Source organism: Pocillopora damicornis, chromosome 5 (assembly GCF_964200805.1).
Source record: "Pocillopora damicornis chromosome 5, jaPocDami1.2, whole genome shotgun sequence".
In the NCBI taxonomy this organism is placed as follows: domain Eukaryota; kingdom Metazoa; phylum Cnidaria; class Anthozoa; order Scleractinia; family Pocilloporidae; genus Pocillopora; species Pocillopora damicornis.
In genome coordinates, this window is record NC_142674.1 from 2,038,238 (window position 1) to 2,053,746 (window position 15,509).

Sequence of the window (15,509 nt, forward strand, 5' to 3'; positions counted from 1 at the left end):
AACCATTATGCATGAAAGATAGCTGCGTTTTTGCGTTGTAAACCTGTTTAGTTACCTTTTGTTATGCTAAATTTGCCATGAGTTTTAGTCGCAGCATAAAAAGTCGCACAGCATATGAAAACCAACTCGACATACCACACTACAATAAACAATTGTAACTTTGATACGTTTCCTGGTCACGTCTGCATTGATTTATTGGAAAAATAATATCTCATATGCTTGTAAATGTGAGAACATCACAGGAACGTTTTCAGGCTTCTCAAAATATGACAACGTTCAGCCCCAGCTCCAAACTTGGACTAGAGTGAGAGCAAGCCCTCGTTACGAGCCCTTCAATACGAGCGTTTTTTCATCCACGAATAAGTTTTGGGACTTGAGTAACACTAGGTGAAGAGAGGTTTGCAGGGTGTCACGCGCATGGGAATTTCTCATGGCATGAAAAGACAAAAGAAAGTTAGCAGAAGGAAGCCGTCAAGAAGAATTTGAAGAATCTCTTCGCGACCAGGTGTCCAAAACACCACCATCCTACTGTGAAATTTACGGCTTACATATCAGCGGAAGAAATAAACTTTCTGGACGAAAAAAGGCTATTTCACTAATTCGTCTAATTTGCATGGTGAGAATAGATCCTGTCACTAGAACCCCGCTAACTCGAACCCGGCGAACTCGAAACCCGGCTTACTCGAACAAGACCCAATTTCCCTTGGATTTGACCCCATTTTTTCCAGTTATTTGCTAGCAGCAACTCCTAAAAGACGGAATGGCGGAAAATTACCCCAAAGCCTAAAAGACGGAATTATAGGCAAGGCCAAAGGATCAAGAGAGCCAAATAAAAATCAAGTGTACCCACACTAATTTCCCCTAAGGAGGATGACTTCCGCGGATATTAAGTCAATACCGGAAAAAAAATATCTTTGCTCGTAATAATGTTTAATATCATGCTGTGGATGTCCATTAACTAATTTATCAACCTCTGTTTTTTGAGTAAAATTGACTTTAGGCTTGTCAGGGTTTGACTTTGTCCACATGCAGTGATGCAATCACAAGCGTTGACTTACTTCTTGTTAACGCAATCTTAACTAAAACTCCGACATTATCAGTGAAAATATATCGAGCTTAAATCAACGAGGAATACCATTATCTAATATTAACGGGGCCTGTCAATGTCAGTCATCTTAACACAGGTTTCACCAACTAACCCTAATAATAATGATGAGTGAATTTTAGACAAAATATGCCACACGGTTGCTTAATTTAAAAGTGAGAATGATGTTGATTTAAAAAAACTGGAAATAATTTCAGCAATAACTAACATTGACGGGACCTGTCTACGAATCATGTTCACACAGGTTTCGTCTTATAACATAAACAATGGTCGACTCGAGCGAAAACTTTTGCTACAATCGCTTACATAAAAACACAAACACCGAGGTATTTGAAATACTATTACTTTTCTATCATTATAAACCAAACTGAGCCGAGTGGGCTTGAAAAGTACTGTATTTCCTCGAATAAGCACCCGAGCGCTCATCTAAATTTTTGGCTAAAAGAAGGGGCTCTTACAAGAAGAGAACTTAATCGAGGGGGGCACTTAATAGGAGATTATTAACCTGCACTGATTGTGCTGTAGTTGAGTCTGAAGGCGTTGGGGGTGAGCCCTTATTTGAGAAAATACGGTAATTATGGCCTCGTAGCCACGATTGCGCAGACTGTTCATAGACCGAACTCGCTTCGTAAATGCCGAAGATGAATATCATCCATCGCCTCCTTGTCAGCATCCGTTACTTCCACCAACTGATAATACTTTTTGCCGTGGGCGTTGCGAATACAGGACAATTTTGGGTGATAATGCTCTGGTTCCGGCTTTATGGACATCTTCAGCTCACCAGTACCATTAGGGATTAGCCGGAGTTCCAGTCGTGCGAGAACAAAGTCCCAAGGTGGTGGAGGAACAACTTCCGTTTCGCCTTTCTGAGGTTAGGGACGGATGTTTTGCCGACACCCATAACATCTGTAAACCCTCGAGTTCTTGAGCCATTTAACTTTGAAGGTATTGGTGTTAAGTGTTGGTTCCTGAGGGGTAGGAACTCTTTCTGTGTATTTGCTAGTTGAACGCTCGGACTGGGGATTACGTTTTCTTTTACGTTCGGCTTCTCCAGGTCGATCGATCACCGATCGACTTTGGCATATTCTTGTAAGTGCATTTGGTCAGATTCTTGTTCTTAGCCTTTGCATTATTGATCGAGCCTTCTTCCAGTTGTAAAAATGTCTCCATTGAAATTCCATGAACTCTCTTATTGATCTTCTCCTTTTGGGCGTGCGACTTCCCGATGTAGGTGGAGAAGGGAACATGAAGCTTGGAACTATATTGCTGCCTTATCTTGAAAGGACCCTTATCCACAATAGCCCTTTGGCAATTCCTTTCCTCCTCTTCAGAAATAGATTTTAGCAAGTCAACTACTTCAGTCCAGGCGAGTTTTCTTTCCCCGTACATCTGCCCTTTTCGTGCTTTTATCCGCTGATGTTTGGACTCTGCTACGTTGTTGTAAAAAAAGGCTTCCCTTAGGCCAGCACGTTTTCTAACGTGGGAAATCATCTTCTTCTTCATGTCTTCCGCAACGCGTGTGACAAAATACTTGTGGAATTCTGCTTCGCTTGAATCGGAGAGTGCTGTACCCCTTGATGTTTTTTCTCTTGAATTCCACACGTTTTCCAAACTCTCAAGTTTAGCATCAAAGTCCATGCATCCTTCGGAATCGATGAGCCCTCTTTCATGGTTGGCGTCAGACCCAAATATGTCATGTGGAAAAGCTGTAAGGTACTCTGATGAGATTCCTAACGAGCGAAGCTTCCTTTTACAGTCCTCTACTACGTGACGTTTGCAAGCAAGCCATGTTGCAACAGCAAAATAAGGACTCATTCCCTTCTCAACGGCATCTTCTCGGTCTGACCCTATAAATCGTATGTTTCTGGTGCCGTTTTCAAGTCCTGTAAGTGTAGCTCCAAAGTAGCTGAAGGTGTCGCTGTCCTTTCTCGTGTGTATTAGTGTTGGCCCAAGTAAAAAAGGGGGTTTTCAGTTCTCCTGTCGTCCAGCAGCAGATGCTTATAGGTTGTAGGTGTCACATAGAAGTCGCCAATGCTGAAAGTTGTGTCGATCGAGAGCACTGAAAATTTTTCAGTTGTATTGGCACAAAACCGCTTAACATCCTGAACTTGCCTATCAGACGCCAGGGTTAGGTCGTATAACTGGTCTTGACTTGGAACTTCCCTTCCTTTATATTTTGCGTTCTCCACTTGCTTTCTATTTCTGGGAACATCTGAGACACTGCAAACCTTGAGTTGGCCCCCAGCCTCTTCAAACACTTCGTCATACACTTTGGACGGAGGAGCAGAACTTTTCACCTTTCCCTTGATGCTCTCCAAAACTCCAGGTTTGGTGCGAGTAAAAGCTTTCTCGGACTCAGAATTGCCGTGTGGTTTGGTCGTGATCGCATGTAGTTTTCCGCTGAAACTGTACTGTAAAAGTACGAATCGCTCGGGCGTAAAGCTGTGCCCACTATATCTGAGTATTTCATAAGCTCTTCTGCGGAAACCAGGATGTTGTGCGTGCGTCCAGTACGTTCTCTTGAGAAGAACTGTGGAGCGTTTGCAATCTTCTGATTTTGTTTTGGATATCCAGCGGATTTCCGGATTCTTGTCCTCGTAATACGCAATAACATGAGTTCCATCGTTTTTGTAGACTCCAAGGCCATCTGCTTTCCAGTCGTCTAGGTTTCGAAAATACGGCGACTTTTTATCAATGATGAAAATTTTGTTTTCTTGACACTTTACGGGTGGTTTCGAAGCGACTTTATCTTCAGGAGGATCTAGTAATAGCCGTGTAATGTCGCTGTTTGACAATTCCTTCATCTCTGAGGCATAAACCGGTATGTGTTTATCACCAAGATAAAAAGACGCAGCTTCACTGTGATCCTGGGATTCAGAACCGCTCACAAATGTTTCAGAGTCGTCATTTTCAGACTCAACCCTAAAAATAATTATAAAAAATATTAGCATTTTTCGGTTGAAAAAGAAGCACACAGGGGCGTTTGGTATGGGTGAAAGATCCCCTAGCCAACCAATCTAATACAGTGGGGATCATCTTCGAAACAACACACTTACAGAAAAAAACACTTTAAGGCCCCTTTCTATATCCTGACCAGTTACCAAAAACCAGGTCTACAATTCTAACGCCCTGTCAATCGGGGTTTATTTCATTAACTTATTGCAGAACACACCACGATCTTAACGAACGAATAACTTTATATATTGAAAGGTGTAATATTGTCCAACCTCAAAATAGCTGTTTTCTCAAGAACTCATTGGAATGTCGAAAATCCTCACACGCTTTGTTGGCCTAGTATCTGCTGAGTAAATCTTTCCAGTTTGTTTGGATGTCCGCGCTAACGTGGAAGCCGTTAATTCAGTTAAACAAACACCGTCAGTTTTGTGTTTAAAGGTTTGCGCGCACCTACCAACACAAAGACTGTGAGAACTTTTGTTGTTTGGAATTCATAATCTGTACTTTACAAACCTTTCATTGATATATAATATGCATGGGACGATTTTTGGATGAGGAATGTTTTCAAATTGATGCATTTAAGATGACATGTGTGATTTCTTTTTTTAACAAGACTCTTTACCTGGACAGGTCAAGGTTTAACTTTCTTTAACCAAATTCCTGTTCCACCTTGATGGCGGTTTGATACCTGGGAAGCCACATAGAAAATAAGTCAAAAAGCATACTGGCATAAAAGACGTAAAAGCATATGGTAATTGAGGAAACAGTATACCTCTTTACTTTTTTCTTCACAGGAGATTTAGAAGGTGATTGGGAGGAATCATTCCCCTACAGAGTTAAGCAGAAACAAATTACTATAAACATCTATAGTAGTATATTTATTGGTTATTAAGATAGAGTTGCTGAGTTCACTCTACATACGAGAAGAGGGATTCTGGTGGTTAACGGGCACCATTCCACCATATTTGGTAAAATTAGTCGAAAGTGTAGCCAGAATTATTTGGTTTTTTTTTAAACCTAGGCACCACATTATAAAAAGGTTACATACTTGTACACAATGTGCCTCTTCTTTCAAGTAATCATCAACACCTGTGTGGAAAATCGAACGCTTTGAGACAAGAAGAAGTGAAGAAGCCGATTGTTACATAGACCCATTTCTAATCTTCTGCCACAATCAAGTGAATTAGCATATGTATTAAAGTTTTCCCTCATTTCGATAGCTGAAGGGTATGAAATGTTACTTACTTGAAGGTACTTTGATATCCTCACTTACAGTTGTCTTGTGACTACAAAAGGGACTAAAAAGAAACAAACCTTTAGCTGTGTGTCTACTCACTCTTTAGAAGGTAATTTAGTGTTAACAACTGGGTTGAAAACGTAAATTAGCCACCGTAAAGAGTAAAAAAGCTGACGTTTCGAGCGTTAGCCCTTCGTCAGAGCGATTGCTATGTATTTTGCATCTGGCCTGTCTTTCGGATGGAAACGCGTACAATATTCGGATAATTTGCGAAGTCGGAGGCAATTTACTGCATGTTGCATGCAATAGTGATCCGAGTGAGCTGTAGTATAGAACAACACGAAACATGGTGTCAGGAGTAAAGTTATACCGTGCTCGTAAGTTAAATTCAAGTTGAATTTTTTTGAAGTCGAAAAGCAAGCGAAGATGTCGGATACTGAACCAGAAATTCCTCCCACACCGAGTGCGAGTGGTACCGCTGCCGTTGTGAGTCAAGCACATGGTCCCCGATTCGTGCCGTCGAATTTTCCAGTGCCTCAAGTAATGGTCTGCAAGGGGGATAAAGCGTCTAATTGGGAGTTCTTCCGACAACAGTACGAAGATTACGAAATTGCCACGGAACTCTGTCAGCAGCAAATGTCAGTTCGCCTGGCTTCCCTTCGTTCGATTATGGGAAAAGAATGTTTACAAATTTTAAGAAATTTGAGCTTGACCGCCGAACAACAAGCAACCGTGAAAGGATGTTTGGATGGTTTGGAAGCGCACTTTAAGCCTCAGCGAAATGTTGTGTATGAAAGATACGTGTTCAACAGCTGTGTACAAAGTGTAGAAGAAAGTGTGGACGTCGTTGTCAATCGACTTCGAAAACTCGCTTCATCTTGTGAATTTGGCGCGTTAACTGACGAATTAATTCGCGATCGGCTTGTCATTGGAGTGAAAGATAGGGATTTGAAAGGCAGACTACTCAGGCAGAAAGGTTTGTCGTTGCAAAAAGCCATAGAAATGTGTAAATCAAACGAAATTACGAAGCCGCAATTGAAGAGCCTGGAAAACGAAGAAAAGAAACCTCATGAAGAAGTCAACATGTGTAAACAAAGTGGCCGCCGCTCGTCAAGAACAACAAAGAAACCGCCCGCATAAGACTTGAAAAAGAAAACACTCGACTTCAAAACTAAACTCGAGAAAGGAAACTCGAAGCGAAAATGCAAGTATTGTGGTAAACAGATGCACAACAAGAGGCAAGATTGTCCTGCTTTCGGCACAACGTGCCACAAGTGCAAGAAAAGCAACCATTTCGCGTCGGTCTGTAATTCAATGCGACGAGATCAAGTTAATACTGTCGGAGATGAAAACGACTCGGATTCTGATCTCTCAGTTCTCACAGTTGATGTAGTCGCCGCAATCGCCGGTAAAGGTAAACAAGTCCTTGCCAAGTTAACATTCTGCATTCAAGACAAATACAAGACGTCTATGGAGTGCCAACTAGACACCGGTGCCTCGTACAACGTGATCAGTCATCGAGATCTGTCTATTCTGTTGCAGAACGGATCACCTCCACTTAACCACAGTTCATTCAAGCTTAGATTGTTTGATGGATCAATCATGCGCACCCTGGGAGAAACACACCTAACTGCAGAACATGAAGGAAAATGCCACACCCTAAAGTTTCAAGTGGTCGACTGCACAAACAAACCTTTGCTATCTGCTGAAGCCTGTGAGCGAATGGGTCTTCTGAAGTTCAACTTCACCCCTCCGGAACGTGTGAACATGGTGGAAAATATGGCAGACCTCCCTCTTACAAAGGAAAAGATCTTAAGCAGTTACAAAGATGTTTTTGATGGCCTAAGACACATCGGTAACTCCTCGTTGGTGACAGACGACAACATAAAACCAATCCAACACACACCCAGACGTGTACCAGTCGCGCTTCACGACGAGGTAAAAGACAAGCTGTCAGACCTGGAGAAGAGAGGCATCATTCAGAAGGTAACTCAACCATACGGGGTTGACACAGACACATGGGATTCCTGAAAGACCATGGAGCAGAGTCGCAGCCGAACTCTTCATTCTTCATGGCAAGAGTTACATTGCTCTAGTGGATTACTTCTCTGACTTCATCGAAGTAGCCGAATTACCTGACACAACATCAAGTTCAGTGATACAGTTCGTAAAGGAACAATACAGTCGCCATGGCATCCCAGACTGCCTTGTCACCGATAATGGATCACAGATTGTCAGCCAGGAATTTATGCAGTTCGCAACAGATTGGGAGTTCAAGCACGTGACCTTCTCACCAAGATACCCGAGATCTAATGGCAAAGCAGAATCTGCTGTTAAAATTGTCAAGAGTTTGTTCAAAAAAGCTTTTAAAGATAATAGAGACCCTTGGCTTGCTCTTCTCGATTATCGCAACACTCCCACTGAAGGTATGAAGTCAAGCCCCACTTAGCGCCTCATGTCACGAAGAACCAGAACACTGTTGCCAACAGCCACTAGCCTACTGCAACCAAAAGTCCTTGAGGGAGTGAACGAGAAGATCAAAGTGAAGAAACAAAAGGCGAAGTACTATCAGGATCGTACAGCAAGAACACTGCCAGAGATAGAAATCGGCCAGGAAGTGAGGGTTGCCCCTCAGGAGCGAAACCAGCCTTGGAAGAGTGGAACATGCGTAAAGAAGCTATCTGATCGTTCCTATTTGGTGGAGACCTCTAGTGAAACATTACGGAGAAACAGGTAAAGCCTAAAACCAGCACCTGCCTCAACTACAACCTTTGAAGCCAGCCCACCCGTTTCAAAGACAGCTGCCATGGCTCCTGAAACTCAAACAGCTCCACAGATGAAATCACCAGAAGTTCCAGCTTCTCCCAAAGTACTCAGGACCAGAACAAGGATTGTGAAACCACCATCAAGATACCAAGACTTTGTAACGACTTGAAGAAAGGACTGCTAGTTTTAAAAAATAATAAAAAAAAAAAGTTCATTGTTGTTACTGTTGCTCCGCTAAAAGCAACTTTAAAGAACATCGCAGAGGCATTTTGTTTGTAATGTTTATTATGATTTGTTTAGGTTGCAGTTCATTCTTGTGTAGTTATTTTTTTAAGAGAAGGGAGATGTTACGATATGTATAATTTGATTGACAGCTTACCTTATTTGGTTATTGGCTTAATTAAAAAAATATGCAGTGATTTCACTGCTAGTAGTTGCGTACCTCCAACATGGCGTGTTAAGTTTCTTGTAGTATAGAACAACACGAAACAAGGGCCCAGATATCCACAGCCTTTAGGTCTACTAAGGACAGAGCTGATCCGTTCTGGCAAAATATTTCTGGTGCACGATAAGCGGGCGTTCCACGGGCAACATTGTTCGTAACCATGCGACACACATTATTTGTTTGATTAATGACGGATCGGCTTTCTCCAAAATCAGTAAGCTTGCAAATTATCGGCCTAGTTTGGAAAGCATTCTCAATTTCGTGGCTGTCTTTTAAAGTGCAATAATGCTGGTTGGAGATTAGTATATTGGCAGGCTTTATATCACGGTGGACGATCCTAAGGTCATGCAAATGCGCAAGCCCTATCGCCGTTTCGAGGGCGATCTTTTCTTGAAGTGGAAACTGGTCGATTGCCTCATTAATGTGAATATATTGTAAAAGTCGGTCCAGACTGCTGACAATTTCTGAACTGCCGAAGGGAGCGAAGTCGAAAAACAAATATTCAAGCATCATTGCACACGGTTCCATGCACACGGCCTGAAACCTAAGGATATGTTCACTTTTAATCCCATGGAGTATTTTTGCCTCTTTGAGGAAAAGACGCTTTTCCTTCTCGTCTTCACCTAACAGTTTTTTGATTACGACCCTCTCAGAATTGTTTCTCGCCACAAAAATCAAACCATAGGATCCTCGACCGATGGCCTCTTCTTTGTCTCGCAACTGCTTCCATGCGAATAATGGTAAACCATGACAATCCAAAGATCCGTCTGAATTACACATCCCTTTCAGAAAGGGCAATTTAAACGCCATAGAGTTGACGATTTGCAATTTGTTGAGGAACAGAAGAAATCCGCTGAACGAATTGGTGAAATAGCCTCTTTTTTGTCCAGAAAGTTTATTCCTTCCGCTGATATGTAAGCCGTAAATTTCACAGTAGGATGGTGGTGTTTTGGACACCTGGTCGCGAAGACATTCTTCAAATTCTTCTTGACGTCTTCCTTCTGCTAACTTTCTTTTGTTTTTTCACGCCATGAGAAATTCCCACGCGCGTGACACCCTGCAAACCTCTCTTCACCTAGTGTTACTCAAGTCCCAAAACTTATTCGTGGATGAAAAAACGCTCGTATTGAAGGGCTCGTAACGAGGGCTTGCTCTCACGCTAGTCTAAGTTTGAAGCTGGGGCTGAACGTCGTTATATTTTGAGAAGCCTGAAAACGTTCCTGTGATGTTCTCACATTTACAAGCATACGAGATATAATTGTTTCAATAAATCAATGCAGACGTGACCAGGAAACGTATCAAAGTTACAATTGTTTATATTGTAATGTGGTATGTCAAGTTGGTTTTCACATGCTGTGCGACTTTTTATGCCGCGACTAAAACTCATGGCAAATTTAGCATAACAAAAGGTAACTAAAGAGGTTTACAACGCGAAAACACAGCTATCTTTCATGCATAATGGCTCATCATTATTCGTACCACTCGGTGAAAGAAAAAAAATTAGTAACACTTAATTTTAGTCATGCGCGTTATCGTCGTGGGGATGAATGAGCCAAGCACTTGAGTGTTTTTGTACAAAATTTGTGCAACATGTCCTGCCATCCGTTCCGTGTTTTAGGATTTGGGGTCATTTTCCGCCATTCTGCCGTTCCGCCGTTCCAGCTTTTAGGGTCGCCCGACCGCTGCTGCGTTGTATTGGGCCAGAGGACACAGCGGCAAAACAAGTGCTTGAAACGCGTGCGAAAATTTACGCGCGAAAAGGAATGGGAATGACAAAATTTCCATAGTAGCACTATAGCGGGGATATGGCGGCATTTTTAAAATTCACATTGTTTGTTTATATTTCGCGGGGATAAGCCCTAGCCTGAACAGATAAGGTTCCCACTTTCAAGAACGTTTCTTTCGAACCTGCTCTACAACATATCTTTTCCAACAAAAAAATTATTCCTGGCATTATTCATGAATTTTAGTATCGAAGTGGAACAGTCGTAACATGGCAATGAACTTCGTAGCCCGTGTTATTGTTATGGCACTTGTTTCAATCGCCTCCTCAGTAGGCAAACCGCCCGTCGAAAAGGTTTGTTGTCTGAAAGAAAAAACACGCCATAGCTCTAGTTGTCGAGGAAGGATAATTGACTTAAATGCTGAAATGGCTCGAGTGGCGGAGGTCGAACGAGGAAATTTTGTACGTGAATTCCACTACATGCAATTACGAAAAAGGAACGATATGTGCTCGTGCCCGCTGCCTTCCCATTCTTCCACACTAAGTAAGACATCCATCCCCACGAGACTGTAAAAAGTTTTTGACGAGGCTGGAAGAAGTATAGAAAGTTATCGACCAGGAACGCGGTGGTGCACAAGTTGTCGGAGAAGCGCCGATAAAACTTTTGCCACACAGACCACCTACCAAAAGCCCGTCAGGGGAAGAACGGTAAATAGTGATATTCAACAGTTGTCTTCTCTTGACGCTTACTCTAGGTTTACATACTTCATACAAATTACATAATGAAAAATAAATAAATGATGACTTATTCTCACCTTGTTCGCACAAGAAGATCAACAACTTAAAACAAAAATCCTAATGCAAAATGGAGATGAGTGCCTTGCAAAATTAAGTTGGAGTGCCAAGCAGACTTGATAGATAGTCAATGTGATTAACAAGCTACAGCACTTAAATGTATACTCCAAAACTTACTACTCTTCCATAATTCTATAGCTGAACAGAGAGTCAGGAAATTGGTGCACAGGCTGGTCTACCCAACTCATCAACATCAACAATGGTAAGTACCACACTTATGCCTGGACATAATCTAAGAAAGTAACTAATCTGCCATATTTTCTAATAATCATAGTTATGATTGCACCCGCAGGGTAAAATGACTTCAGGACAACACAAATCTGGTAACAACATACCTTTATCACTGATAAAAGTTTGTGCAATGTGCACATTCTTTACAAGTAAACACAAGTTCAGTGTTAAAAATATTTCTACATAACTCACAGGGTCTGGTCTTAAATATTACTACTGCATTTTCTAGATAATTTTGCAGAGCTGGTGGAAAAATTTCAGTTAGCTTTGTACAGGCACTATGAGAGTGGGGGTCAATCTCTATACAGATCCAAAGAGATGCAGGCATTTTGTGAAACCCATGCACCACATCTCTTTGACATCCTCATCAGTGCAATAACCTGTGCAGATGGACGTGCTACCAGTGAGAGCCACTCACATTTACAGCAGCAAAGAACAGTGGCACTTCTTCACACGTTAGCTTACTTTAGGTATTTAATTTTGTAAAACCACTCCAGTCAAATTACATTGTACAAGCTTAATATTTTGTCATTCAAAGAATAAAAAATTGTAACATTTTATAAAATTCACAAAATTTCCATTCCAGCCTTTGTTCTTGAGTATGGTAACAGGAATGACACTCAATTTCCCTCAGATCCCAGAAAACATCACATTTCCAAAAACAGGCTGGAATGTTCCTTGCCATGCATGGGTTAACCAGATCTGCACAGACTGCAGGGAGAGTCTTGGGCTTTAGCACTGGAATACGTGGGAATGACATGTTTAGACAGCAGCAGGCAAAAAACCATAAGGAAGTTGTGGACAAAACAGTGGAGACAACCTGCCAGGTACAGTAGAAAAAATAGAATGAACAATAAAACAGTGAAAACAATAAAATCATTATTGTTGTTGGTTTTTTGTTTTTTGTTTTTTTTTCCAGACCAAAAAACTTATTATTCATCTTATTGATGATTTCCATGTTATAAATGTACCTACAACACCAAATGATAAAGCCAGTTCAGCAATTCATATGGCATCAAGTTTATTGGACATTCAGCCTGCCATGGCAGTTGCCCGTCCGGTTGATGGAGCAACAATACACATTACTACTTATATTAAAAAAAATGGTCAGAATGTCATTTGCAGAGGTGGAATCGTTAAGACTTATATTGTTGCTGAAATGACTGTTCTGTTGGAAAAGTACCACCAGACTTACCTTGCTTCATTGCCCACTGTATTCCATTCCATAGCACCAGACAAGGTTCAACAGCAGTTAAAGGAACTGAGGTACAATAACCTGACTGAAACAAATGGAAAATATGTTCTATCATTACCAGTATAGTGTTGTGGGCTGAAAGCTTTCAACATTTTTTATCTATGAGTAGTATAACAATACTGTATAACAAGCATGAAAGAGTAAGGCCCTGATAATTTCCCCAAAGCTCAGTATGAAAATTTGAAATTTGACTTATAAATTTTATTTCTTTGGGGGATGGAGGGGATCAAGGGAGTCAAAATGGTGGCAGTCCAAGCTAAATGTTTACCATATGGGTTAAAGTTTAAACACAAAAGGAGCTGAAAAACATTCTGCTAAAAGTAAAAAAAAACTAGGTACAGAATTTGATCACGTTAATTTACAATTAAAAATTGTATTTTGATAGATGAATGGGAACACAACCTGTACAGCAAGAAAGACTACCTATCAGCCCTGAACCATGAACAACAGTGCTGCCCTCCATTCATCATTTACATGAAAAATTTCTTAGTGCCATCTCCTGGCGATTGGCCAAGTTGGTATTATGTGAAAAAGTTGCTGGTAGATGTTCCCACAGACAGTCCTCTGTTGTCTCTAATTCCAGAGCAAGGACCTTTCCATGTCACTTTGAATGCCCATGAAACTGCTGCTGAACTGCACAGATTTTTTTTGCAGAGTTGCATAAGCATTTGTTCAATTCTGCCATGCCAGAAAGACCTAAACCTGACTGCATTGCTGTCCTTGTTGCTGCTGCTTTCCTCAGCTGGTTAATGATATGTTCTAAAGTCTTGACCTTATTTAAACTTTGCAAAGACCTTGAGTATGTTAGTCTACTGTACTTGATGGAAGAAGTTATACCACTGTTATTTTTTCATTATCCAGTTATTTTTCGAAGCTCCAACCTTGACAACTATCTTCAAACAATGAGGTTTGCTGTTTTGTTTATTTGTTGGAGGAGACGTCATTATGACAAATCCACATTATCATTTTTAAGTGACACTGCACATCAAAAACTCAACAGTAAGGATTACTACAGCACTAAACGCTGCAACTTAGCTTTTTTAACAGAAAAAAAAGGTGGAAATCTGGCATTCTCTTTTAAGAGATTCCATTGAGCGCCATTACCCAGCAGAAAGGATTAGGTTGAATGCAAAGCTATTGAACACAAACAAAACACAGATGGAATTCAAGAAACATTTTGTACCAGAGTATTTTAGAGGGACAGGTGAAAGGGATCAAACTCTCCTTGCTGGACGATCAACAGAATTTACAATAAAAAAGTTGCAACTTATTGCAAAAAATCTTCATAGTTCAAAGCAGGTAGGTTGGATGAATTGGAAAAGCACTTGAGTAGTACTCAATACTTTCATTCTCTTTTTTTTGTGTGCCCTTCAGTTTATGAAAATAGTGCAAGTTGGCTTTCATATTTTTTTCAAAAAGAAAAGCCAACTTTATTTTAAGAGCTCATTGCAAAATACAGAAAAGAAACCAGAAAGATTCATTTTAAAAGTTATAAAACACCCCTATTGTCATAAGGAAATCTGTTACACTGGGTTTATGCCATCCTGATTCAGTATAAGCTTTCACGCAATTTTACAGGTATCAAGAGAAATTGGTAACAATGGAAGACTACTAGGAGAGCCGAAATATAACCTTCCATCATTTGGCAACACAGTAATTGACTCAAGGTCTCTCCCACTGGCATACAGTCACCACAGAATCAAACAGAATCTTGAGCCAAACCCCAATGTCTTATGCGACTTCCCGAGCTGCAACAATGAAAGCAATTCAGAGATAACACAGCTTGCATGTTTCCACACTTGTCACCTTGACTGCCTTGAAAGAAATGAAATGCCATGTCCTATTTGCAAGGATCCTTTTATATCAAGAGTAAACTAATTAAGTGAATCCTTTAATAATGGTCTTATAGAGCATGATATGAGTCGTAACGCTGCAGAGAGCCACAATAGTCATGAACAGCCTGAAAGCCAGCCAGAAATACATACTTCTAGGACTTCCGACTTTTACAAGTCCCATGTCTGGGAGAATATGATAACGACAAATCTTGAACAAATACCACACATTCCACAACCAAGTGTTCCACACAGTACTCAAGAAAGAGGACATAACACAGAAAGGCACCCTTCTGTCACAAATTCACGCAGAAACCACTGTTCACATTGTGGGCAGCCTGGCCACCGAAAATCTCGAGGTTCTTGCATTACCTGCCCTTACCTATTACAATCACGCAATCAATCTCAACAACAAACACCATCAGTAGCTCAACAACGGTTTTTTAACTTAAGTGTACCACCACAATCCACTTCAATACATGTTCCATCTTCAACTACACAATCAGTCACATTCTGGGAACTGCCAGCCTTCCTATCTCAGTCAACAATTGGGGGTCGTCAAGGCAACAATGCTTGTACTGTTATTTCTTTGTTCTTAGCAAAGACATACTTAACAAACAAATACCTCCTTCAATTGAAAAACCATCAACCACTGACTCCAAGCTGGATTCTAGCCTTCATGTCATGAATAATGGGGGGAAATCAGGCATATGACAGTTTCATGCCATCACCATCATATCTCGGTGTTGTTGAAGCCATACCTCTTGTCAGAAGCAGCCTGGGTAGTTTAAGCTATGAAGAGGAGTTAACTGTTTGTTTTGTCAAGGAGCCTAATTCAAGTGAGGAATCTGCTTTGAGTTTTCACCTAAGTAGAAGACTTACCAACACAAATGCTGCTTTTACAATAATTCATGGTTTAACGATATCATTTGTAAGCGATGCAAATGACAACATCATCTTAATGGATAGCCATCTCCACCCACCAAAAGGCGCCTTACTAGCACAGTCTCAACGCAGTGACATTGAAGAACTCTTAAACTGGCTGAAGTTAAAGCTATCTGCAACGGTGAATTTGTGTACAGTTACTTTCATCAACTTCAGATAA

The 15,509-nt window shown here is 40.9% G+C and overlaps 1 protein-coding gene and 3 pseudogenes across 1 annotated transcript; 2 read left to right on the forward strand and 2 right to left on the reverse strand.

Moving 5' to 3' along the window:
* Positions 1–917: 917 nt before the first annotated feature.
* Positions 918–5,023, reverse strand: LOC149044698 (uncharacterized; annotated as a pseudogene).
* Positions 5,024–8,520: 3,497 nt separating this feature from the next.
* On the reverse strand, positions 8,521–9,675 carry LOC149044699 (cyclin-dependent kinase 9-like; annotated as a pseudogene).
* A 1,845-nt stretch (positions 9,676–11,520) lies between these two features.
* On the forward strand, positions 11,521–12,638 carry LOC113671298 (uncharacterized). The gene is made up of 3 exons (XM_089207860.1): positions 11,521–11,787; positions 11,952–12,144; positions 12,237–12,638. Exons 1-3 carry the CDS (start codon positions 11,636–11,638, stop codon positions 12,636–12,638), a joined length of 747 nt encoding a protein of 248 aa, XP_089063986.1. The 5' UTR covers positions 11,521–11,635.
* A 300-nt stretch (positions 12,639–12,938) lies between these two features.
* On the forward strand, positions 12,939–15,509 carry LOC149044700 (uncharacterized; annotated as a pseudogene).